Source organism: Hypomesus transpacificus, chromosome 17, assembly GCF_021917145.1.
Source record: "Hypomesus transpacificus isolate Combined female chromosome 17, fHypTra1, whole genome shotgun sequence".
Taxonomy (NCBI): domain Eukaryota; kingdom Metazoa; phylum Chordata; class Actinopteri; order Osmeriformes; family Osmeridae; genus Hypomesus; species Hypomesus transpacificus.
In genome coordinates, this window is record NC_061076.1 from 13573005 (window position 1) to 13600757 (window position 27753).

A 27753-nucleotide genomic window follows, 5' to 3' on the forward strand; every position below is an offset into this window, starting at 1 on the left:
TATGTGTCAATCTAAATTAGGTATGTGAATACAATTGTGGAAAATGTGCCATTTATATCATTTGATTTTGCTTAGTTTTATTAACCGTCTTCCTTTTTTGCCATATTGTTTAGTGATCTTGTGAATAACCTTTTTTTTTAACAAGTTATGAAGCCGTCAGATATTTTAATTGACAAGCAATATTGGGCTGTTATTTACATAATTTGTCTGTTTCCAAATAAGACTGCAGAAGTAGACCTACAGCATGTAAAAAAAAATATGTGCTAGCAACATGCTGCAAAAAATGTATTCAGCATCACACCATTCCTCACTGTCTGGATGCAGCTGCAATATCTCGGCTGTGCTATTTGTGGAGTGGAATCCATGCACTTTTTATTCTGAGAGTAGACCTGACTACATCATTTCCATATTCACACCATGGTTGAAAAATTGCCCTAATCGTCACTGCTCATTGCTCTAACTAAACTGAGACACCAAGAATAGGAGTTGTAGATGGATTGCGAGTGTGTGTGCGCTAAAATGGGAGAGAAAGTGAGTGTGTGTGGGTGAGTGAAGAGAAAGAGGGAGTGCACAAATGCGTAAGCCAGCCAGCCCAGTCATTCGCTCTCAAAAATGGCGTCTTCTGAACAAAATGACCGAAAATAGCTCTTGTAACGAGGCCTTTATGTGAAAGGCCGGGATTAAGATTTCAGATCGCCCGTAAATCACACATTTGCCATCGTCGCCTGATCCCTTTTCTGCAGTAACAAAACACCAGCCCTGCAAAACAGCCGTTGTATTTTGCTGTTTAGAATTAATTTGGGCATGATTAGAAACAAAATAGATCACCATGGGTAATAATTTGTAGAATCGTATTTTCTAAACAAACAAGGTTGTATGAAATGATGTGGTTTATAACACAGTCGCAAATCCTAATGGTTTGAAATGTGAGCATGCGTTTTGTACAACTCAAAGACTGGTTTATGCGCTGGCATCAGTAGAACCGCTGGCTATGCCAGAGAAGACAATAGACATTGAAATATATAGGGGGCTGGTGAGGGAGGGAAGGAAGAAACCGGATTTTTGTGGTGGTGGTTGGTGTGACCCCCCCCCCCCTCTCTCTCTATACACCCTCCTCCCCTCTGTATCCTCCATCTCCCCCTCCTCCTCCCCTCCATTCCTCTCCCCCTCCGCGCTGGTCCTAGTCTCGAGGACTTGCTCGTGAAACGGGAGAAATAAACAGACCCTGAGCAGAGGAAAAAAAGACACAGGGAGTGATAGCGTAGGCTACGATAATTTAAGACATCTCCTCCCTCCCCTTCCCCTTCACAATCTCTCCATCTTCATCCCTCGTCTTTTCTTTAATGGATAGAAATTATCCTGGTACAGGATTCGGTGATTTGGGCGCTGGAACGGGATGGAGTTACGAGAGATCGGCGAAGGCAAGGTAAGCATTTGTACCCCTGCATGTGCACCCATACACTGGATGCATAAACATGCTTAGCTTGCTGTAACAATGCCCATGCCGATAGAGGCATTGCAATTCGTGCTCCCTCTATCGCTCTCACTGCATTCATATACATAGGTCTGCTCACTCAATTGTTTGAAAGTCTCAGGTACAGCCATTTGTATTGCATTAGCAAGGAACGGGTGTCTTGAAAATGCAAGGAATGCGATTGAGAGTTAATGCGTGATACTGAAGGTAGACCGAGACAGAAAAGAGGGGGGAGTAGGGCGAGAAGAGGGGGATGGGTTTGAGGATACAGCTTGCTATCGAACGTATTATCAAAAATAAATAAAAATAGAAAAAAATCCTGTCTGATGAAAATAAATTATTAAATTTAAATGGCTGTTTAATGTTAATAGACTGAGCTTTGCTTATAAATTATTCCATGTATAATATTTACAAAACAATTACGGGCGCTAATTCGCTAGCTACCTCCTACAAATCAAATACATTTGGTAATGTGATGGTTGAAAGCTAGCTACTGTCGGCAGCTTGCATGGCTACTGTAAGTAGCTACTAGTCTAGCTCACTCACTGTTCAGAAATGCAATGGCTCTAGGTGCTGCAAAGTCGAGTCGAAGTATGGTGCAGTGGTGGTTTTGTCGTCGTATAACCGTTAAGCGTCTTCTTTATCTAGCTATTACCCAATGAAATAAACTTGAACGACGGTTTTTGTATTTACTATACACAATAGCCAACATGTAATAATAAATATCATATTTGCATTATTCCTTATAAAACGCCTTCAAAATATGACTGCAACCCAGTAGCTAGACGAGTTATCATACTAGCAATCTTGACAGTATCGTTACTAGTACTTGTAGTACAATTAATGGACTGCATAGTCTAATTAATAATTATCGAATGTAATTAATGAAATATCGTTGTTCCAACGACATCTCAACGACCAAATCAGGATGATTTAATATCAGGATCTACCTTGCGAGGTAGCTACAATACCCATATTAAGAATCAAAACATACTATGTTGTGTTGCTATGTTCAGTATGCATTTTCACTCGAACGTTAGCCAGCGAAACCATAATTGCTAGGTACACACTAGCAATGCTAGTGAACCAGCTAGCTAACGTTAGCTAATCCAAAAGAAACAAACTGGGTACTATACTGCAGACATACACGTTAAGCTAATGCCAATTCACTGAGAATCTCTAGCTAAACTAGCATGTTGGATGTGAATCGTCTTAAACGAATGTCATTCATTTTTTGACATTGAGAGTTTTTAGATTAGGGTTTAATTAAAGTAATTGCAAACCATGCCTGATAATGTTTGCTAGTAGCAGGTACTGCCATCTAGCTTGGTATAAATAGTTAGCTTAGCTGGCATAGCGACAAGGACTGTAGCCTAACCATGATGTGACAAGCAAGCTAGCAGAGAGGCTACTGTGTAAGGAGTATCGCAAGTGTCTTTCATTGCGCAGTGGCATCTTAAGAAAACACCCAATATTGACAAAACATTTGTTACTTATTGTTAAAAACCCTGTTACAAGTTAAAATAGCAGTTCATTATAATGCCCCAGTCTGTCGGTATAGAGGCCTACTTACAGTTGAAAGAAGGCGACCTGGCCACGCACATTACCAGTCGCCTTGACAACCAAATCAATCTTGGTAGACCATGCTAGCCTAGCCTAGCTACTTTGTTGCTTGAGCTTGATATTCACGTCCTTGATAAAGCATTGAGAAGGCAATGGTTTGCAAGGCAATCCATATTTAATTTGCATTAATTTCCATATTCCAAAGAAAAAGCCCACAGTTGGTTTAATCAGGGTTTTGTGTTTTTATTATTATTGTTATATATATTTTTTTTTACACAGAAGCATCTGAAATGTTAATTTGGATATGCCTCGTGGATATATGTGCTTTATCGTCTGAGTTGACAGTTAATAGGCCTTCTAGTAGAGGAGTATCCATAATTAGTTGTGCTTACTCTCAGCAAGGCTCCCTATTGTTATCTCACATATATTATTATTATTTATTTCCTACCCTAACTTGTCAATCTTGCACCACACAGACGTCTCATTGTATGTATTTTTCTTACTCTATAGGCTACACATTAAAACAAATGCATACAATACAATTTATTGAAATGTTAATTCCTATAAAGCCTATAATGGTTTGTCTATTATTATTGTACAATGAAATGAATCAATAGGCCTACATATGTTTTGCCTTTTGAGTTTCAAGTTAAATGTGCCCCAATGTGTAGATGACTCATAGCCTACATCATCTCACAAACCCAATAATTTAACAAAGAAAATGCATAGTATCCATATGTGTAAACATTTGCTACATTTTGCATAAGCATGCTTGCCTCAAAGCATAAGCTCAAAAGAACATGCTGCCATGGTAAAATATAACATGTTTTCCATTTGTCAATTTGAAAAAGCTATTTACTTTCGTCCAGCCTTTCCCCATCAGATATGCCCTTCCGTTGCCACATCCACTGTGTTGGAGTAGACCCAAACAAGCCGCCAGTGGTTTTATGGCTAAAGCCCAAAGTCAAGGGCATCTCCAAGCCCAGAAGCTTAGTGATGTGGTCCAGGTATCTTATTGCATCCCACGCCCATGTGCCACACAATATATATTTTTTGCTGCTTAGCAGCATATGTGCATTTGAATCAAATGTGGAAAATATTTTTGAAATCCAACACGAAGAAATAACATTTGAATTTCATAAAATGTATTTATAAAAAATGCACTTATTTCAAGTGACCTGGGGTCAAATGTTTCAAACTCTGTACATTCATCGGTAAAAGTACGCCTATGGAGATAACCGGAAAACTACATAGCCTGCGCAACGTTGTTCTCAGATTTATGAACACTGCATATGCGACCAATATCACACGTTTGTTTTCATCGGTCCAATCCCAATGTCCCCCCTAAACCATGAACCCTCACAGACTTAATTGACTTCACCTGTAAGTGACTTGAGTGCAAGAGGCTGCAAGGGCTCAAAGTGTTTTGAATAAGAATGGGATGGTACTTTGTGGCATAATATATATCGATATATATATATATTATATAACTTTTACATTCGATTTGCTTGACTTTTGTTGGGCATTCCAACACAGGGCCCAGCTCACTCAGTACAGAGTTTCAAAAGAATAGCTTGAGGATATCTAGAACGGTTTGTCAACCAGTCAACATTGTGGGCCAATAAATCGTCACAATTCCTGAACTCCCGCTCGCCTTAATATCCCATTGGCGATGTCCTCCAAAAGCTCTAAAGTATTCCGCACCAATAGTATATGACAAATATACAGATAGGAAGGCCCTGCAGTGTGTGGTTAAGATGGCAGAGAAAATTATTGGATATAGTCTCCCGGCAATCGGTGACACATACATCAACAGATGCAGGACTGGGGCTACCAGCATTATGAATGACTTTTCCCACTCTGCCAATAGACTATTTGTCCCTCTCCCCTCAGGCAGGAGGCTGCACAGCATCAGAACCAGAACAACCAGGTTAAAGAACGGCTTCTTCCCAGAAGCTGTCAGACTTATTAACTCTGCCACACTCCATAACAGACAAACTGAACTTTTGATCTAAAAGTTACACTGAAATTGTTTTACTATGCTGCTAATTTCTCAGGTTCTTTTACTATGTATCTATGTGTGTGTATGATTGGTTATCTGTATCTATTGTATTTATTTATGATGAGCAGTTTAGTTATTTATTTGTGAGTGGTTTTAACTGGACCTCAGTACTTAATTTCGTTCCAGCTCATGGACCATTTTTTTGGGAATGACAATAAATGATCCTTATCTAGATCACATTTGGAGTAACTCATTTGTGGCCAAAATTCATACATTTTCTTTCTGGCTAAATAGGCTAAAGCAAGGTAATTGGCATAATTTGTAAATAGCCTACAATTTCTCCCATTGTAGATCACGTAAAACTGTCAATTGTAATGCATGCACTTTCTCTCTGCTTTTTGGTCACAGTGTGTCGCTGTATCAAATTAAAAAACATACGTACGCATGGGTTCTAAAGTGCGCAGAGGTTCTTTCATAAATCTGAAATTGTGTAGAAACACCCATACACATGTTTCTGAACCCATTTTCACGCATAAGCGCCTTCTTACATTTGGCCCCTGGAGTTAAGAACCTGCCATAAATTGATCGTCACAGTGTGATTGTTTGTACCAAATAGACAGAAATTTCACAACTCTTTAGCACAAAAATATAGCTTCAGGTCTTAAATCTAGCAGAGAAAGTAACATTGTTTTAAATGACCTTTCTTTGACTGTGAAGGTGCACAGTCAAAGAAATATCATAATAATAATGCAGGAGTCTTCAATTTGTTTAGTTTTTCCTTTATTTATTTATTTAAGCAAGCGTAATTATATTTAGGTCTGGATATTAGGCTACCTTGGCTGGGGATCATTTATCTTGCTGCATGATTAAGCTTCCACAAATGAATTTGTTGACATTTAGTTGTATCTCAAAAAAAGATCTGTACATTTCAGAATTTAACAAGCTTCTGCCATCAGCAATTGCTTTATCAAGGAAGATAAATTAGACACTTCCAGTGACAGCCATTTCTAAACCATAAGCATAACTCCACCATGTTTAACATGTTCTTCATTTCAACACTCTTGCATAAGTTACTCTTCATCTCATGTCTATCACATATCATTTCAGAACTCTACAGGATAATTTAGTTTCTTTTTGGATAAACGTAACCCGACCTTTTTGCTCCTAAGGCGCACAAGTGATTTGCATTGTGAAGGGCATGGTTCAAGATTCTGCCAATGTAGTCTTTCTTCTTATGATATATATGGACTCATGAAGGCCTACATCTGGTTGAGTTTTTGAGTAGTCTTCCTTGGCCGTCTCAATGGGTTGAGAAGGCTTTTGTACTGAAAAATCTAACTGTTGATTTGGGCCATTGTTGCATTTTAATTTGCATTAGCACTGCTGTGTTTCTCAAACTGTCACTGCTCAACAACAGTCTGCAAAAGGAAAGCCGAGAATCAAGACCAGACATTGACAGCTTTCCTGCATGACACACATGAATACACTAATGAACAACTTTAAAAAAAGAGTGCTGTGGAGTTGGTTAAATACATTCCTCAATAAAGTAGGGAATATGTTCATAAGGTGAATCAATGCATTTTGACTTTAGTTATTCTTTAATGTCAATACAAAATGCTGGAAGACATTACAAAATAGCACCAAATGTGTTATTGTGCAGTGTTCTTTGATGCTCATTGTATCTACCAAAACCCATTTTTTCTAACAAACTTCATCAATTTCTGCTTTAAAATATCTATATGACGTTTATCGAATATCTAAATTCAAGTGCCTGCTTAAAAATAAATTCCAGTTGTAAATAAACAGTACTTGATTGTGAGTCCATCTAAATGAAAGATCAATTGACTCCACCCCCCTTTCTCTTTCAATTGCTTGTTCACAGTCTTAAGGACTGAGGCTCACTTCACTGTGTGTTACGGGATTACTTAGTGGTAGTGTAGGAGAGGAGGGCGTTTTTATGGAGGAGGAAAAGAGATGGAAAGAGAAGAGTAAGCTGGACAAGAAGCAAATGTGGGGAACATGTAGTGAACAGAGAGGTTAGGTGCTCATTTGAAAATGCTGTGCTGTACAACATACCCTATGTGCTTAACTGGCAATTCTGGCCAACAATCCTTTGCATGGTGGAATGTGTCACATCAACTGAACGACACAAATTACAAAGTAACAACTGCAGAGCTTTACTGGTTGCCTACTGACAATATGCACGTCTCTGGTCAGCCTCACATTTCTTTTGTATCTTCAAGGTAAAAATGTAGCACCAATCATTCTTTCAACAATGTTTAAAAATATTGTGTCTTACTGTGCAGAAGTCTTAGGCACCCAGGGTTGTTTATATTAATACTGTCTTATATTTAAAAAATCTTCAGTATTCGTGCAGCAGTATAAAAGTGAATTTTTTGTGTTTAGTTGTCTCATTTCATTATTCCCTAAATAATTTTTACTTTACTTTTGTACAGTACTGTATAAGCAACAGGGTCAAAGTTCAAGGCACAATGTTATGATAAAGTAGTTGGTTCTCTTGTATGCATCCTGCATGCAACAGTACATACTTTGTAAGGGCAGCTGCATACTAAAAGTAAAATAAATTATCTAATTGAGATGCAGGCTAGCCACAACTGTGTGTGTGTGAATTAAGTAAGGTGATCACTAAAATAAATCACCAGCTAAAGTCCATTTATACAGATAATTCCCATGGCTATAGCTCAACAAATATTTCCCTACCATGTACTGGAAACATATTCAAATATGAGGACACAAGCTGTTTTTACATACACACCAATTACACATACACCCATGCACACACACAGTGGTGGCTGGTCTGAAGTCTGAGTCAGAGTGGCATATGCTAGCAGTGCTGTGGCTAAACTTAGCACAGTGTCTGAAGAGGAGTCGGATACGCACTCAGCTCACCACACTTTCATCAATGAAAAAACTATTGGGCTTGTCTTGTGGTTTTGTTGTCCGGCTATAACTGTCTGCTACTGCTGATGGAATGTGAACGACCAGAAAGCTTGCCTGTAGTTGGATAAGCAATGGGGGGGTCGACCATTCTACATTATCTCTTTATTCTCACCTAATAGGCCTAGGGTGTCAATATACAGTGCATAGGAAAAGCAGCTTGTTTACCTTTTTATACACTCCAAAAGTATTATTTTAAATACATTAAAATAAATGACCAATTGTTCCATAGAAGTTGGAGCATGCATTAGCTGGCAAGAAGATCGTATATTTGTGTGTCAGATGTGTTGGGGTAGTTTTGTCACAATACCAACATTTTGACTTTGAGACCAATACCAAGATTAGTATCACAATACTCAATACCGAAACTATAGGCCTACTTGAAACTGAAACGATACTGATTCCATGTCGATACCTAATAGATCACAAACAGACAGTCCACAAGGGTTGATCACATTTTTGAATTCAAAGTTTATTGACAGCCAAAACAACAATAATTCTACCAACAGGCCATTTCCACTTAAACTTAAGCAGCCCAACTTTTTGCCAGGACAATTAGCCTATGTTAACTAAAGGCAATTCTATGTTGGCAAAATTTACTATGGGAGTGTGTCTTTTTTAATCAGCCCTTCTGTACGGTGGCCCTGAAGTGCAAATCACCCCCCCTAATATGAGTACATCCCCCAAATGAAAACACTCCCCCCGAATCGGGTCAACTCCCCCCAAATCGGATGACTTGTTCACCTCCCCCCAATACAAAAACAAGCTCCCCCAAATGGAAAACGACATTACATTAACTCAAAAACACATTACATTAACTCTGAACGGAAAGGGTAGCGCTACACTTTAGCGCTGATGGGATGCAGTAGGCTAACTAACAAGAAATATGTAATTGATCGACAGAAATACAAAATGCAATAGCCTGGCAGAGTTACGTGCACCAGGACATTTATTTGGGTATCAAAGCATTTAGCATAGGCTGCGTATGCTCCCCAGCTGCACTCGTTGAAAACCAACCAATCAGCGCGCAGCTTATCTAAATATTAATGAGCATACCATAAAAGGAGAAAAGCTAGCTTTTTTTCCCGGGAACATTTCAGAGGATCTATCAGGGGGCATAGAACAGCACCCTGGCCATTTTCAACCCAACCAATGTTACATACCCTATTCGGAGGCCTTAAGGAACAGTGTGAAATACCCCAAAAACTCAGTCAATCGGCCCTTTAAACTAGCTAACGGTTAACGTTATTAGCTACGTATAACGTTTGGCTAACTATTCACTAGCTAGAAAGTTAGGACACTGCCTATGCTTGTAAATAAACTAATAAACGTAGGTTTACTTCTCATTGCCTATCCAGATTAGTTAAATTACTGAAGGTAAATTAGTGTAGTTAATCTAACCATGCCGTGCATCAACAATGCTGGTATTGCAAAGTATTGGATATCCACGATTCAGGATATCGTGATTGACCATGAGATGAGCTTCTCCCTCATGCATTGACAGGGCCGGACCAAGGCATAAGCGAATTAAGCAGCTGCTCCAAGAGTAAATGCTCCAAGAGCAAATGGAATTACAGTTTAATGTATTATGTAAAAAGTATATATTCTTTTGTTTTAATCGGCAGTGATAAGCGACGCTGAGGGGCCCCCAAATCAATTTTGCTTAAGGCCCCATAAAGGCTTAGGCCGGCCCTGTGCATTGAGATCTGTAAATTCTCGCCTCCAATTTAAGTTTGTCATCCACCATATCTAATGTTAAATTATGTACGTATCCCTCCATTCATTGCGTAATGAAGTCCCTTTTGACGGCTAAAACTCAGGGCTGGGGCAGGGCTTAGCGATAGGTCAATTCTACGGAGCCCCTGAAGGTACCAGTGAAAAAAAGGATGCTATCTCGTTTGAAAAACAGTAGTATCAATCCAGCACAGTATAATAAAGATAAGGAAGTTGAATAAGAATGTTCATATTTTGGAAAAACTTAATTACTCCGTACCCAACCAGCACTATGCCAATTTAAAGCAATTAGTACTGTTGGTACCAATGTGTGTTAGCCTGAACACCACACCATGGACACAGGAGGATGGGTATTTGATGAGTTGCCTCTATAAACTAACAGAAATATATCAGATGCAACTGCACACCTCGGAGTCAAAATCTGGATATAACTGACCCCTTCCATATAGGCGCTTTTGAGCCATTTATCACATAAATTAATAAAAATATTCTTCTCTCCTTAATTGATTTCAGCCTGGTGTATGGGAGCTCCAGGTCCTCCCATCCAGACTCCGAGCTTCTCCATCGCCAGGCTTATGGCACACCCCACCCTCTGCAGGGCTATGCAACCAATCACCACCCAGGAAGTTCTGGACAGGGTGGAGCTTGGGGAGCGGCTGGGCGGAGCCTAGGTAAGGTCAACTAACCAAGGGGTTTGTGAAATATATGGGGGCCTCCATCCTTTATAGCTTTTCAAAGAAGGTATTGATATTGTTGTTTGGTTCCATATGCTTCCCTGAAAGTCTACACCAGTGATATTTTTTCTTTCTTTTTTTTCTCCATTACTGTTAGATATGGTGATATATTTTACAAAATAAGAAATATATGATGATATTTACTACAAAATAGGTGTTTTTCCTGTCGTACTGATTGTCACCTTTGATTCAACGCAAGTCAAATGATGGTTGAAGTACAATAATTCAGTACAGGACTGCTATAACTGTGTTTGTGTGAGTGTCATTTACCTGTCATTTCCCTTATTCCTTGAATAATCAGTTCCTACTCAGACTGACTGTCCAGGTGGTTATGGTTGACTGTACTGGCACCTTCTCCCTCAGGACTGTCAGGACTGTTTGATGCAGGGCTACACCACGCCAGTGCCTCTGGCCCTGACCCGTCTGTCATGAACCTGATTTCTGCGCTGGAGTCCCGGACACCACAGCCCCCCCCCTCGGCTTCTTCTCTCCTTTCTCAGTTCCGCACACCCTCCTGGCAAACTGGTGAGTGCGTGTATGTGTGTGTTCATTGGGATGTAGATGGGGGTTTCAATTGATCATTAATTGGTGTTGTTAATATTGTTCTATGAAGTTACAGTGCAAACAAATCTATTGATCTGTTTCATCATAGGAAGGACCAAACATAACATATTACACATCCAGGTCTTAAACAATTGCTAATTGACATTGCACATTAACAAATATCTGTAAATATATTTGGAATTTCTTGCCACCTACTGTTTGTCATTCCCTTTCTGTTTCCCACAGCAATGCACACACCAAACCCAGCTGAACTTTTCATCTCTGGTGCCCTCCCTGGATCTGGCTCCTTTCCCTCCTCATCAGCACTGTCAGCCTATCAACACCCAGCCTCTTTCTCCGGACGGTCCTTCACCCCATCCCTCTCCCTACAGGACACACCCACTTTCAACCCTACCACCAACGGGCTCCTGTCCCCCCATGACCCCTTACTGCACATTAAGACATCCTCCCAGTCCAGTTTAGGCTTTGATCGGCTGCTCTCTTCGCAAAGTGTTGCATACAGAGGGACTCAGGACCCTACAGGGCCCCCACCACAGGCCCCGTCCAACCCCTCCGGTCGTCACCTGCCCCCTCCCCAGTTCAACTTGCTGTCCTCTCAGCTTCAAGACCAGTCATCTCAGCTGTACAATGCCTCTGTCTTTTCCTCTGCGCCGGCCCCGCCACCACAGCCCCCGCAGGAGAGGGCCGTCCCACGTCAGGACAGCGTCATCAAGCACTACCAGCGCTCCTCTCCAGCCCAGTCACAGCTCTCCTCCTCGGCACCCCACCCCCTGCAGCACTACCTCAGCTGTGGGGCAACTGGTTACCAACAGATGGCACATCACAGGCATGGAGGAGTGTCTTGCAGTCCTCTGGGTGACCAGAGTCCGTCCTCAGATGCCAAATCCTCGTCCCGGGCCGAGCAGGTGTACCGTCCCATCATCCAGACCCCCTACACCTCCTCGGCCTCCTCCTCAGGATCCAAGGGGGCCAAAAGCTCAAGCTCCAGTAGCGGCTACTCCTCCTCAGGATCTGCGTCCTCTTCTTCCCGGACCCCCCACACCCCCCCCTCAGCATCCTCCACCTCTTCAACCTCTTCCAGCTCATCCTCAAACTCCAACCCCAACCCTGCTTCCAGCTCATCGTCTGCCCCTTCAAGACAACAGGCTCCTTCCCAGTCTGCACCGCCTCCTCCCCCCCCACCACCGCCACCCCCTCCAGTGTCCTCCACCCCTGTCCAACAGCCCCCAACCAAGCCCTGTCTCTCTGTTTATGGCGCCCCTGTTGCTTCCGTCAAGTCCAATCCAGGCGTCCCTGGCCAGACTCCTCCCCAGCAGCAGCAGCAGCAGCCTCAGCCACAATCCTACTCCCCCAGCCAGCCCCCTCCCTCACACCTCACCCAGCCCTATGGAGGCTTCAGCTCTCCTCGGGCCCAGGACTTGAGCTCTGGAACGGGAGGCTCTGCGAAGGGTTATGGAGGCTTAGGGCCAGGGGCTCGCTCGTTCTCTGCTGAAGTAGTCTATGGGACAGACTCAGGGTATGGCTCATTGCCGGCCTCCCTCGGAGGAGGTGGCAGTCCCTCCCTGGTTTACGGGAGCCAAGGACACTCCCCGGCGATCCTGGGCTCTGGAGGAGCTGGAGGGTCAGCGGGAAGCGGCCCTGCTTCAGGGGTCAGCGGAGGTGCTGCAGGAGGAGGGGGTGCAGGACTGGCAGGTGCGGCAAGCAGTGTAGGGAGTGGGGGTGGAGGCTCCTATCACCTGCCTGACTCCAGCCCCTCCCCATCCAACAACTCTGCTATTATTCGACCTGGACTACACTCCCCCGCCCCGGCCCGCCCTGCCCAGTCTCCTGGGGGACCGGGCGGCAGCAAATTCCTCTCCTCTGTCCTTTCGCCTGCTTTCCTATCTTCGCCACAAGGATACCCCGATAATCGGGCTCCCCAGCAGCAAAGCTACCACCCCACACCCCCCAAGCCTAAACCAGATTCTGACATGCTGGGAATGGAGCGCTCCCAAGACGAGGATGAAGACGATGACGATGATTTCCTGATTCAGCACTTGTTACACGCCCAGAGTTCTCCCCATCCCTCCCAGCACCACACGCAGCAGCCCCCACAGCAGCAACCTCCCCAGGCCATGTCTCAGCCCAGAGACTCCGGCAAAGGGCTGGCCTACGACATGAACAAGGCCTCTGAAGAGCGCTATCACCTCCAGAGTGTCATCCGCACTAATAGTGCCACCAACAGCACGGTACCTGTAGCTGCAGCTGTGGGGGGCAGTGGTGGCGGGCTGGAGAGCCACCTGGAGTCAATGAAGAAGCAGCAGCAATCAAAGAACGAGCGGGTGCTGTCTAGCGTAGGTTCGGGTCGCGTGGGCGGTGACTCCCTCCAGCACACCCACATACACCAACATGACTCGCTGGGATCAGTGGTACACTATGGACGGGGTGACCCCTACTCGCAACACCCACACATGCAACACCCCCATCACCAACAGCATCCCCATCCCCAGCATGGCCAGCACTCCCAACATACTCACCAACATGCCCACGCCCATGGTCACCCCCACATGGAGCTTAAGAAGCCCCCTGATCGATCAGAATTACCATACCTGCGCAAGACTCCCGACGGCCAGCAGCAGCCACGGCAGTCCCAGTCTTCCCTCTCAATGATGGACGCCTCTCCTGACCAACCCCAGCAGCCGCCTACCGCACACATGCTCCAGTCTGTCCTGTCCCATACCACCCGCAACAAGATGGACGCCCAGCAAGCTCCTCCTCAGCAGCAGCAGCACCCAATGAGTCAGCAAGCTCTGCTGGGGTCATCTGGAGGGACAGGGTCAGGCGGGGTCGACACCCACCCTCAGTCCCAGTCCTCTCAGCTGCAGCTTCAACTCCAGTCTCAGGCTTTAGAGGCCCACTATGGCCGGGGAGCCCAGCCTAGAGATCAAGCCAGCCAGAACTCAGTCTCCCCATTGGACATGCTGGAGCGCTCCCTATCACGGGCCAACAGTAGAGACAGTGGAGGGGCTTCGGAAAGAGGTGTTGGGGTTGGGGGAGGGGAAGGGGGTGGCAGCGATAGACACAGACAGCAGCAGCATAGGCTGCCAGCCCATCACCATCCCCAACAAACGGCGTCAGAGCTTCATGACTTTCTCTCTGAGCCTGACTTGGGCCTTTCTGCGCCTTCTCACCTGCACCACCTCAACCCGCACCATGCCCATCCCCATCCCCATGCCCACAACCAACAGCAAGCCCACCCTCACCACCAGCTCCCACATCCCCATGCCCACCAACACGCCCACCAGTTAACGCCCAATGTGGGGTCCCAACAGCAGCAGCAGCCTCAACAAAGGGACCAAGAGGGTCAGCTCTCACAATCCCAGTTGGAGCAGCTCAAAGATCACCAGTTTGACACAGTGAGCCCAGTGGGGAAAGGGGGCCAGAACCAAGCTCAACAGCAGCAGCAGAGGTTTGTGCCTCTCACCTCCATCTGTTTCCCTGATTCCCTACTCCAGGACGAAGACCGATCCTTCTTCCCAGGCATGGAAGACATGTTCTGCTCTGATGAATACAAGTCTAGCTGTGCGGGTGGTGTTGGGGCAGGCCACGGGGTACAAGACGGCATCCCTCAAGTCCGTGGGCAGGGGCAAGAGGGCCTGGAAGCAATCAAGGCAGGTGGTGGAGGAGGTGGTTATGACATGATGGGTCACCATAGCGACCAAGGGTATGGTCAGTACTGCCACGGTCTTTCAGAAGCTGGAAACGGGACCATGCACCTGGATTTGGACACTCTAAAGACCCACGAGCTACCCTCCACTGTAAACACTGAACAGCTTGGATTGATCCAGTCTCAAACCCCTGGCCTTGGTATGGGTGGTCCAACTGGAGTTCCTGCAGATGGCTCTGTCAACAAGATGATAGTAGGCCAGGGTGGAGGGGCAGGGGGGCTAACTTCTCCAATCTTCTGCTCATCCCGGCCCAAAAAACTGCTAAAGACCAGCTCTTTCCACCTTCTGAAGCAGCGGCGTGAACCGCAGCCCCAGGCCAAGAAGAACTACGCTCAGGAGTACGAGTTTGAGGATGATGAGGACAAGGCCAATGTGCCGGCCGACATTCGCCTCAACAGTCGCCGCCTCCCTGACCTGCTTCCTGACCTGGTGTCTAGCTGCAGGAAGGGTGCTGCATCTGGTGTAGGTGGCCTCAGCCCATTGATGGGTGACATGGACTTCTGCCACAACACAGGATACGCCTCTTTAGGCCCCCCTCCGCAGCTTCTTCCCCATGACGGTCCCAAGAAAAGAGGCCGGAAGCCAACAAAACCCAAACGCGAAGGTCCACCACGGCCACGGGGGCGACCTCGCATCCGTCCTCTCCCAGAGCCCTCTTACTGCAGGGGGCTGATGGGAGCAGTGGGCGGTGAAAGTCGTAGGGGGCGAGGGCGGGGCAGGGGTCGTGGCAGGAGAGATGAAGGGATGATGGAGATGCACCGAGACATGAACAAAGTACCAAACCTTCAGTACCAACAACAACATCAACAACAACAACATCATCAACATCAGCAGTTCCACCAACAGCAACAACTTCAACACCACCCACACCAACACCACCACCAACCAACGCATCACCAGCATCAGCAGCAACAGCAACACTCACACCTCCAACAGCAACATCTGCACCATCAACAACAACAGCAACAACAACAAACACAGCCCCAGCATCAAGAGCCCATCAGGCCTATAAAGGTAATTTATTTCCTGAACTTGGATCAATTTGGAAAATCCATGCATTACTTTATTTGTGTGTCCCTGTAGTTTTGCCTGCAATACAAATCTCAAAATTAAGTAGCTGTCAAGCGAGCTTACTGGATAATATTTGGGTAGCTAATGACTCCAACAATGCAAAGCATGAAATAAAAATGGGTAAAGAATGGAGACAGGAGCTTCATTAATTGACAATTGATCACCATTGAGTCATGTTTACCCATCAAAACACTGTTTTGCTACCCATATCGGCCTTTACGTATCCTTACCCCTATCCCCCATAATCATTTCCTTACCTCTCTTACAGATAAAGCTTCCTATCCCCTCGATACCTCCTTCAGATTCCTTGTTGAGGACAGACTCTCTGTCCAGCACTGATCCGGTTTTGTCTGATGGTTCGGTGGGCTCCGCTCCGTCCCTTGGCTTGAGTCCTGGACCAACAGCTGGGATTGACATGAACAAAAGCGACATGAATCGGTCCCAGGAGAAGATCAAGCAGAAAGCCCAAGAGGTGAGATGCAACCGGGTATAATGTGGGATGTGATTTTTTAATTTATTTGTATTATTTGTTGGCCGTTATCGGCGTTAACGTGCTGCGTTAACGTGAGATTCTTATCGGGCGTTAATCTATCGTTAATCTATTCTCAAAGTTGTGTTGGGAGCTGGGTCTATACTACGCAAGCTATGATGACTTTCACCTTGATATTTTAGCGCGGATGTATACCTAGCCGAATTGCACTGTAGGGGGCGAGAAGGAGTCTTCGGACCTGTGTGTATGCCTTGTGTATGAAATCATCACATCAAACGTGACGTGCTAACATGGATTCAGCTATGAAGCCGCCTGGTTTGCTTCAGGGAAAAACTATTATTAAGAAGCTTCCCAATGGAAACCTCAACAAGACAAAGGTTGTTTGCACCTTGTGCTATGCGGAATTAGTTTACGGTAAGAGTTCTTCCAGTCTCAAAAATACCACCTTAACGCAAAGCATCCCTTAGCTAATGCGGAAGATGCCGGGCCAAGCACTGATGTAGCGCAGGGAAAGAGTCGTCGTCAAACTATTATGTTTGAGTGCAACCGAGGCAAGCCTGTCAGCACAGCTCTATCAGCCAAGCTAACTAATCTAATAAACAGTTAATAAACACAAGTACATCTTATTGAACATAATTTATTTTCATCACCAATTATCATAGTAGAACAGCTTTCTCAAGCAGTTTGTGATGCATTTTGGAAACAGGAGATGAACCCCTGGTCTAATGCGCCACCTGGCTTGAGAAACCCATTCTCAAAGACTTACTTTTAGTCATTATTTGGGTAGCACACATATTCTGAATGCCTTCGACAGAATTCAAATGAGCCATTTTAATCTAGATTGATCTAGATTAACGCCAAGATTACAGTGAGATTAATCTAGATTTTAAAAATTAATCTATGCCCACCACTAATTTTTATATATACCTAGTTGATACGATCTGTCTGCAAGACATATTATTTCTTCAGTCACAACGATTAGAAGGCTTCACCGGTATAATCTGACTTTGACAATATAAATATGGTTAGTTTTTTTTAACTCTCATTTTATTATTGTTCTCCGTATTGTTTGTTTGTTTGTTTATTTCATTTATTTTTACAGGGACAGCTCACATTAATCAACGTTTTAAGTAAAAATGCCGGTTTTAGCTAGCCGGCCAATTTTCAACCGCAGTCCTTGGGCAAGTTATTAAAAACAGTTACAATACAAACAAACAGTCATTGAACAATGAACACACACAGGGCAACATAGGACAAGCAAGACATAGCATACAGATAGAGCAACATAGAACAAAAAACAACAAGACGAGATCCATAAAAGCAACAAAGTGTTTCCACACTTCACGAGCTACAGACAACATGGAAAGCGACAATACACAGCTACGGATTATGTTCACAAATCTGGTTGACCTTTAGCCATGTCTTCCTGTATGTCCACGCATAACTCACATTGTTGTTTGACGAAACATTGACTTCAGAGTCTATCTGACTAGCAGGAAAAGTATTTGTGTATACTTCTCACAGTTGCTTACAGTTTCTGCTGTAGGGATGTGTAGGAATCTTAGATTAGTCTCTGCTTACAAATATAATGTTATTTGTTTGTCTGGCAAATACAGTTAAAATGGTTCTTTACTGACTTTTTAATAATATATTGTCGAAGTCAATTTAATGTTAATTTCACTGTGGATTCTTTAGAAATGGCACTAAGGGTGTCAAGAAAAGGGAGGGTCATACTATATACACTTTGGAGGGAGCTCAAGGGTTATTTCTGAGGAAACACCTTTCCTAAAATCTTACCATTTATTGCCTGAAAGATAAATTTGTTGTTTAATAGGTAGTAGTATGTAATTGGACCCCAAATTATTAACAATTATTTTTAATTTCACTGAAAATCGAAGACATCAGTGAAATCTTGATGGTTGCTCCCTGACGTGTCCTTATTGCTTTGTCTATCATGGAGGTATTGAGTGGTGCTCGAGACGGTCTTTTGTCTGAGGTAAATGTTCTGATTTCCATCTGTTTATGTCTCCTAGTTGGTTGCAGTAAAAGTAAGATGGCGGTAGGTAGTTGCCTCAGCAACAGAGAGAATGTGAATGCAGGAAAGTGCCCAGTGAAATGAGGTGTGGACTGTGAGTGCAATTTGCACAGGCTGAGGGGGTAAAGAGGAGAAAGGAAAAATGTCCCATTTTATATCTCCACACTCACCTCACTGTCTTTCTATTATCTGATTGAATATGCTAAATGTAACAGGTGAGTTTAAATATCAAACCACTGCCTTTAATCAAGCCACTGCCCAAGCACTAAATATTAAACCAGTATTTCCAATCTAAACCATTTGTTATGATCCAGGGGCTTTAATTTAGCCTTTTGTAGCATGCAGGCCACAGAAATATTGTTTCCAATATAGGTACATAAAAGTATGGTCTTGTGTCATGTGAACAGGGTAACCCCCTTTTACCTTTTTCAGTTATAATTGAATTGAACTGGGCATATCTTGAAATGGACAATGCTTGTATTTTTTGTTGTCTACACCATCCAATCAGCATAGGTGTAGTTTACATTAAACAAAAAACTCACCCCCAAAAATGCAGTTTGTGTACAGCAGTCTTCCTTTGATGTTTCAACACAGATGACATGGGACAGAGACATTGAGGATCAGATCACACCAGAAGCCTGGGCCGCTATGCAGAAACTGTCCAGTTCAGTAAGTTTCCAGAATCCTACAACTCATCACAACCTGGCTCATAGTACAATTTATAATTCATAAGTCATATATTTGCAAGTCATAACTCAGAGGTGCCTTCAGTTGTGCAGCGAAAACCCATAGACTCTACCTTAATCTCAATTTTAGAGGTGGGCAAAAAGCTTCTGAAACTAAGATATCTCTGAATAACAATTTGCACTGGCTGTCACTAAAGAGATATGTAGGGAGTTGGTGATATTTGTTCCAAAACAAAAAAAATATGAAGATCATGCACTGCACAGAAGATAAAACCTGTTAATGTTTTGTTTTAAGGAGGGTGGGAGGAGGGTTTGTGTGTGCATGTTAGATGCCAATAGAGGGCGAAATTGAGACTTGAGCAGTGATTGACGGCCAGACCTTTCTGACTGACAAAACAAGAGAAAGGGGGAAAGGAAAGAGAAGGCTGTTGCCAGGGTAGCTGTTGCCACGGTTACTCAATTATAGTTTGGTGCTCTTTGACTCCCCCTGCTGTTGGTTATAGTAAACGTCCTCAATTTAGGTCAACAGAAATTTTGCAACCCCCACAATAATAATTGTATAAAGATTGAAAAATCTGTTAGTTGATACTATGGCTTTAATATTATTAGATTATGTTAATTATTAAATGATTTGAGTACAAGCGAATGTTCCTTATCCTAATTTTATTTACTCTTATTGACTTGTCTGCTTTCTTCTCCTTTCCTCTTGCCATAATGCTCCAGGCGGATGACAAAACAGAGTTTAAGCCTGGCTTCATGGCCTCCTTCTTGGACTTTCTCAAGACAGGAAAGAAGCAGCCTGGAGGACCAGGGTCAGGCCTGCAGGGCCTGAGTCCAGTGGGAGAGGCTCAGTCCACCGACACCATCTCTTTGAAGGGTGGCATCCGCCCGCTATCCCCGCCTCCTCCGCCACCTCTGGCTCCACCACCAGCATTTGGGGAAGGGGAAGGAGAGGAGGGATTAGCCCTTGGCAACTGCCCCAGCCCTTGCAAGCGTCTGGATGAGGAACTGAAGAGGAACCTGGAGACACTGCCCTCTTTTTCTTCCGATGAGGAGGACTCTGTCAGCAAAAACCAGGACCTCCAGAAGAGCATCTCTTCGGCCATCTCTGCCCTTTACGACACGCCCCACTCTTTGGTCGCTGCCATTGCTGTGGCTCCACCCCTGCGCACACCTTCCCCGTCCAGTCCACAAGTCCGGCCTGTGAGCCCATCCATGCCAGTCACCCCACCTGCACAGGCACAGACTTATGTGGGCCATATGGAGGTTGAGGGAAACGAACGTACACACACGCAGCTACTCACCCACAACGACACACAGCCTCATATAGAGTCCCAAGAGCAGAATCAGCCTAAGGCCATGGATAGAGAAGAGAGGGAAGAGGAAGAGGAGGAGGAGGAAGAGATGGAGGATGAGCAGAGGGAAGAGGAGAGTGTAGAAAGGAGACTCGTAGAGGAGGAGGACGAAGAAGAGAGAGACCATGACTTTGCAATGCTAGATGCTCCTAAAGTGGAAGGTGATCAACATTTTAGTGTGTGTCCATCTTTTTGGTCTTTCTCTCTAGCCTTCTTTCTTAATATTCTGATATTTGATTTCCTCTCCTATCTACAGACTCCCCATCTGGGCCTCCCCTTGACCCAGCGCCACCCTCCCCTCCATCCCTGTCCCTCTCCCCGCCCACCTCTTCCTCCCCGTCCCCCCTCCCTCCCCCGCCACTGTCCCTCCCCTCACCTCTTCCCCCACAGCACCATGAGGAGGAGGAGCAGGAACTCCAGGGAGCGTTGCACCCTCTACAGCTCCATCCTGACCGTGCTACCTCCTCCCCAACCCCCTTCAACCCCCCACCAGTCCTCCCCTCGCCATCCTCTCCACCTCTGCCTGCCCTCCCCCCCTCCTCCTCCACCACACCACCTCCATCCTCCTCCCCTCCTGACCAGGACCAGGACCCAGACATGGACCCAGAGACTGCCCAGCCCTCCTCCTCCTCCCCTTCTTCTTGCCCACCATCGCCCCCCACCCCGGAGGACGCACCTACCCCCCAGATCACCTCGCTTCATCTTGCTAAGAAGCAGGCGAACGCTGCCATCGCTGGTGAGAGCGAGGAGGAGGACAGTGAGAGTGGTGGGGAGGGCATCTTTCGGGAGAGGGATGAATTTGTGGTCCGGACTGAAGATATCGGCACACTCAAGGTGAGCAGCAGACTGCCTGGCGTATGGTGCTTCTGGCTAAAATGTGGTGGGTTTCATTTCAAGACTGTTATAGGTGATTTGTTCATATCTATACATTCACAGTTACTTTGAATTATTACCTTATATATAATAAATGTTTTTTGGGAGTCACAGATGTGGCGAAATATGCACAACACCGTGGTGGATCACAAAAGCCTCGGAGAGCGTGATTTATTGGGAGAGCTCAGAGAGGGTAGCTGGCGATCAGACCTTGCGCTGCAGCAAACAGTTTGCGAAATGTCCGTGGTGCCTGGGCAGTTGAGTTTCTCTTCTGTAAAATCTACTTGTTAGAATACAATTTCTAGTTTGTCCTCTTACCAGTTCTCTTCATGGACCTCTGTTGGATCCTCCGTTATAGGATGGCTGATCAGGGGTCATTGGGGTCATCTGTGCCTCATCCGCCTCTGCCCGATGTATCCTTGCGCTCCTGGGTCCTTGTACTTTCCGTTATGAGTGAGTGATTGTTCACTGGGGCAGCATAGAGACCACCCACGTCACAGCCTCTCGCCCCCCAAATGATGCGCCATTCCAAGGAGGACGCATTACTCTGGCGTTGTGTCCTTTGCCATGGCCTTCTATTCCAGGAGGGCATGGTCGGTGACTAGTAGGAAATTACGTCCAAAGAGGTAGTAACGCAACTGATCGACCAACCACTTGATGGCCAGGGCCTCTCTTTCGACGGCCGTATATCGGCATTCTGTATGGGGTCCATTTCTTGTTGATGAAGATGACTGGTTGTTCTTCCTGTGAAGGGACTTCCCCCAATGCTTGCCGTGTTAAGTGAGTGATGGCGCTGCACAAAGACCACCCATGCCACACAGGGTTTGGTGAATTAGCTGTTGCAGCAAATGAATCGTGTTTTAGCTGCTGTTCTGTTTAACTCTCACACACACATACTGACAAACTACTTTGTGTGTATCCAGATGGCCTTACAGACAGGCCGGGAACCCCCCCCCATCTGGAGGGTCCAGAAGGCCCTGCTACAGAAGTTCAGCCCAGAGATCAAGGATGGACAGAGACAGTTTTGTGCCACTAGCAATGTGAGTCCACATTCTGTTTAAGACCACTCTTGTTGCTTCCCTTTAAGGCTGGTAATAGATCTTGTATAAAAAAAACATTGTATTGGACAAAGAAAATTCTGATGCTTTTTATTATTCAGTTGAAAGTGACTTTTGTGTTTAAGTGTGTTTAGGTGTTAAGTGGCTTTTTTTCTTGTCTTTTCCCATCTAGTATCTGGGTTACTTTGGTGATGCAAAAATGCGGTACCAGCGCTTGTATGTGAAGTTCTTAGAGAATGTAAATAAAAAGGATTATGTTCGAGTCTGCTCAAGAAAGCCCTGGCACAGACCTGGTCTCACTTTGAGGTATGTCAGTCTCAATGGCCATACCCGTACAACCTAATAAGACCCGTAACAGTTATACATTGTATGTATATATATTATGAATACACTTTAAAACATTGTGAAAGTTCTATGGATATTGAGTTGCTTTTTTACTATTTGAAATATAAATGACTTTTAATTGTATTTAATTGACGTAGCCAAATCACAACAATTGGATGTCAGGCCCTGATATAATGAACCTTTCAGCCAATCATGAGTTAGTCTAAACTGTGACTCTTCTGATTGTCTCTTGACAGGCGCCAGTCCCTCCCTAAGCCAACAGCTCCTGCTCTCAGTCAGACTCCTCCCAGAGTGGAGAGAGATGACAGAGAGAAGGACAGACAGCGGGAGAGAGAGCAGAAGGATCAGAGAGAAAGAGACCGGGAGCAGAAGGAGAAAGAGAAGGAGCAGAAAGAGAAGGAGCGGGAGCAGAAAGAGAGGGAGCTGAAGGAACTGAGAGAAAGAGAGAGGGAGCAGAAAGAGAGGGAGCTGAAGGAGAAAGAGAAAAGGGACAAGGAAAAAGAGAAGGAAAGAGAGCAGAAGGGGCAAAGAGAAAAAGAGAGGGAACAGAAAGAGAGAGAGCAGAATGAGAGGCAGCTGAAGGAGAGAGAGAGGGAGCAGAAAGAGAGGCAACTGAAGGAGAGGGAAAGGGAGCTAAAAGAGAAAGAGCTAAAAGAAAAAGAAAGAAGGGAAAAGGAGAAAGAGAAGGAAAGGGAGCAGAAGGAGAAAGAGAGAAGGGAAAAGGAATTGAGGGAGAGGGAGAGGAGGGAACGGGAGAGAGAGAGGGAGTTAAGGGAAAGAGAAAAGAAAGAAAAGGAGAAAGAGAGGGAGATGAAGGAGAAAGAGAGGGAGTTGAAGGAGAAAGAGAGGGAGCAGAAAGAGAGGGAGATGAAGGAGAAAGAGCGAAGGGAAAAAGAGCAGGAAAGAGAGTTGAAAGACAGAGAGAAGAGGGAAAGAGAGAAAGAGAGGGAGCTAAGGGAGAGAGAACGGAGGGAAAAAGAGAAGGAGAAAGAGCTGAAGGAGAGAGAAAGACGGGAACGAGATAAAGAGAGGGAACATAAGGAGAAAGAGAGAGAACTAAAGGAAAGAGAGCGCCGGGAAAGGGAGAAAGAGACAGAGAGGGAAAAGGAGAAACAACGAGATAGAGAGCGGGAAAAAGAACAGAGGGAAAGGGATGAGAAAGAGAAGAAACATCAGGTGGAGAAGGTAGAGAGGAGATGTAGTGGACTGGAGCTAGGGAGAGAGCAGGAGAAAAGAGGGGGAGAGAAGAAGGTGGATCGTCCGTCTAGGGCAAGGCCTATGAAAATAAAAGCTGAACCACCGCCCAAGAAGAGGAAGAAGTGGTTGAAGGATATACCCTCCTCCTCGGATTCCGACTCCTCCCCTGACCAGCCCAGTGAGGATGAAGGTGAGGGACCCAGATATTGTAATGTATGTTTAATGCATTTAATGGTAAAATATCAACATCATGGTGATAAAACTCTCTCTGTCCTGCAGCCTCAGTGAGAGGTGGCATGAACAGCCGGGCCATGAGGGAGATGTTCAGGAGCTATGTGGAGATGCTAGTCAGCACCGCCCTGGACCCTGACATGATCCAGGCCCTGGAGGACACACACGGTCAGAGGAAGGAGGGAGAGGGCAGAGGGGAGGGAGGAGAAGGGCAAGATGGATACAGAGAACCATGGGAGTTTGTGACAAAGAGAGGGGAAGTGCTCTAGTGTGAGAGATACTTGTGGAATAGGGTTAAAGGGTCTTAATAAATGAATGAATGCAATGTAAATGGGTAGTTTTCTGTTAGGCAAAGTGATGTATGTGTGCATGGCAACTTTTGTAAACGTTTGAAATTGATTTGAAGCTTTCAAAGAATACCTAAGAACACAAACTATACCTACACCTTTTTATGATGGTGTATTTGAGATAAGATGTTGTCCCAGCAAAAAAACATTCCAGAACGTGACCACAATGTTATTTTAGTCTCCACAAAGTCATGGTTACGTACCTGTGGTGTCAACTGACGAGAGTTACGTCTCAAGTGTTTTCAGGACATAGAGATGTGGGGGCATCTGAATATCCTAATGATGTTATTTAGTAACGTTATAAAAGTTGCCTGAACATGCACACGATTAGATCCCCTATTGGCACTGTAAGTAACGTTATGAAGATGATATATGCACTACATGCGCTATTTGCACATAGGCCACACAATTGAAAAGGGGAACTTGTGGTTGAATGACAACGAGAGGGAAAATATGACCTGAGGGTGACGTTGGAGTTGAGGTCAGTCCTGGGAATACAAGGAAGTGACACAGACTTGTCCTCTTGTCTACCCTTCCTTAGATGAACTGTACCTCCCGCCCATGAGGAAAATTGACAGCCTCCTCAACGAACAGAAGAGGAGACTGTTGAGGAGAGTCAACATGAGTGCTCAGCACCAGGTATGCTAGTACGCCCCTTCAATTTCTACCGGCTTGTTCTAATCTGTTTGATAATATTTGATTATTTTTATACTTTCCTCCAACAGTCTGTCCCTTCTATGTTCTGAAATCTTCAACAACAAACCACTATCTATCTTTCCCTGTAGGAGGTTCTACACATGTTTCCGAAAATGACGGCCGATACCTTGGACTCTGGAGCAGTTAAACTGCACCTTGGGGGTGAGGGCTACAACCGCAAAACTCTAAACCGGGTCAAGAGAAGCATGCCCAAGCAACAGGTATGAAACAAATATGTGTGTTGTCCCACCAAATAGCTAGTTCACGTCCTTTTTTAAGTTTTTCCACTTCTGATACTAGGGTGGAAAATGCTAAGAAATTAAAGAGTTTATCAAACTACAATTTGTGTTGTAACTTTATCCATCCTTCCCTCTCTTTCTCTCAACATCAGGATCTAAAGCTTTCTACTGAGACGTGTCGAATCTACAGCCTTTATCATTCCCTCCACCACTACAAATACCACACCTTCCTGCACTGCAAGAAGGAGGTAAGACTAGTGTGGATGAGCAGTGACCTTCTTTGAAGGTTACCCTATCTCTTCTACAGCCTCGCTATTCCTGTTCTACCTTTTCACACCATTGTAGTTTTGAAATACATTTTTCCCGAAAGTGTTGCAAGAAGTATGTCTGTAACTGGCTAACTGATAGAGAAATTCACATAGTGGTTTTAACACACATGTAATAATAGAATGTGATACTTTGAAAAGCAAAAAATAAAGTAAAAAGCAACGTAAAGGTGCAGACAGAAATGGTGCACTGGAATAAAACTGGATCAGATGGCTGAGCGGTTAGGGAATTGGGCTAGTAATCTGCAGGTTCGATTCCCGGCCGTGCGAAATTACGTTGTGTCCTTGGGCAAGGCACTTTACCTTACTTGCCTCGGGGAGAATGTCCCTGTACTTACTGTAAGTCGCTCTGGATAAGGGTGTGTGCTAACTGACTAAATGTAAATTTAATAATAATAATAAACCTCTGGTGTGGTAGCATAATGCCTATGTATACTAAGCCCCAATTCTCTTCTGTGATCTGACAGACGGACAGTATTGAGCAGGCGACCGAGGACCCTGGCCAGGAGGAGGTAGTTCAGCAATGTATGGCCAACCAGGGCTGGCTGGAGACCCTCTTCAACTCCTTTATAGAGCTGCTCACTCTGAGCACCAACACCTGAGCAGGAAGTCACTAGCCAGGAATGAAAAGAAGACATAATAAACCATATTGGGAGACAAAAAGAGATTGAAAGCGGAGAACACAGGACTGTACCAAGACAAGACAGAAAAAACGGACGTTTTAAACCCACTCAGTCCTCGCCCAGCGAGGAAACAACCGGTGTTCTTTGTCTTTTCTTTTTTTTAAGAAGGATGGATTTTAACTTACATTTGTGCCACAAACTCTTTTTAACACTTAGTTTACTCCCTTATAAAGTATCTCTTGGCTCAATGAGAGAAGACGAGCAGAGGAGGCAATGTGAAAATTGTGAATGTGTGAAGGGCTCTGTCCTGACCTGTGGAGGGCAGCAGGAGGGCTACGGTGAATCGGCTAGCACTACAGGAGAAACTACTCTTGTGACTTACATTCAAACATGCATACATACACACAATATATAAATATGTATTAATAATTATGATTTGTATTATTTATACAAGGACATTTTTAACATTATCGTCCCCAGATGGGATTGCAGTTATTGATTTAAATGATAATATTTGATTTGGGTATACATGAAATGGCCCAACCACAATCCTTGGCTATAACCCCCTTTGACAGCTGAAGGGGGAAAAGTTGTGAAGAGCAGAGTTGAGTGGTACGAAACAAACAAGTGTATGATGTTCCTTATTTACCGTCTGCTTAAATTTGGGGAGTGTATTTAAAGTTAAGCAAACTTCTTTCTGTTGGTTCTTCAAAAGACAATAAGAAAGGGATTTTATGCCAGAATAAAAATAAAGTAACTGCGCACTTTCTGAAAGAAAGTGTGTCAGTGTTGGACTTACGATTATAAAGCGTGTTTACTGTATGTCTTTTTTATCTGTTGTTAATTATGATAATTATAATTTGTTGAAACTCTTACAGAGCATTTTTGTTTGTAAATATTGTACAGCTTCTTCAGTCAAATCCCCATTTCCTCTTCTGTACATGAAACTTCCTGTATTTGACAACAACTAATAAATCTGCTAAAAAGTATGAAAATGACGTGAATAACTGGTACCATGCAAGTTATTTAGCTTCCCCTACATTTAAAGAACAAACTGGAATTTATATGTATTTATTGAAAAGAAGAGTTTGTATGATAGGCTATTCTAATGCATTCAAATTGGATAATGATAAAAGCAATTCAAGACCGTTACAAATAGCATAAGTTTATTTAGCTGTAACTTCAATAGTCTGCAAGAGGTGTTGAAATTAAAGGCCCCAGAAGAAAACGAAATAGGAAAGACATTGAAGATCTCAACGCTAATCCAATAGATACAGGAATATTGAGAGAAAATAATAAAACAAATTAGACCTGTCTTCTGCCAAAAATATCTGCGGTTCTGCATACAATGGTATTTTGAGTCACATTCTGACACAGAAATGCTCACAAAACACATTAACAGTCAGACATACCTACCACAGAAAATAATAAATTAACTTTTAACA

The 27753-nt window shown here is 44.3% G+C and overlaps 1 protein-coding gene across 3 annotated transcripts; it reads left to right on the top strand.

Moving 5' to 3' along the window:
* Window positions 1–1167: 1167 nt before the first annotated feature.
* Window positions 1168–27302, top strand: prr12b (proline rich 12b). 3 transcript variants are annotated; one of them, XM_047037855.1, is made up of 17 exons: window positions 1168–1426; window positions 10245–10402; window positions 10829–10990; window positions 11255–15750; window positions 16076–16279; window positions 18927–19001; window positions 19742–20534; window positions 20630–21207; window positions 22170–22286; window positions 22477–22610; window positions 22886–22972; window positions 23654–24036; window positions 24126–24245; window positions 24966–25063; window positions 25210–25341; window positions 25512–25607; window positions 26153–27302. In XM_047037855.1, exons 1-17 carry the CDS (start codon window positions 1344–1346, stop codon window positions 26285–26287), a joined length of 7851 nt encoding a protein of 2616 aa, XP_046893811.1. In that variant the 5' UTR covers window positions 1168–1343; the 3' UTR covers window positions 26288–27302. The 3 variants fall into 3 exon arrangements, 2 of the variants coding, with proteins under 2 accessions (XP_046893811.1, XP_046893810.1); XR_006957376.1 differs by lacking the exons at window positions 22886–22972; window positions 23654–24036; window positions 24126–24245; ... (2 more) ...; window positions 25512–25607; window positions 26153–27302 and adding an exon at window positions 21361–21503 and having other exon boundaries at window positions 21605–22286; XM_047037854.1 differs by lacking the exons at window positions 22170–22286; window positions 22477–22610; window positions 22886–22972; ... (4 more) ...; window positions 25512–25607; window positions 26153–27302 and adding an exon at window positions 21361–21983.
* Window positions 27303–27753: the final 451 nt, after the last annotated feature.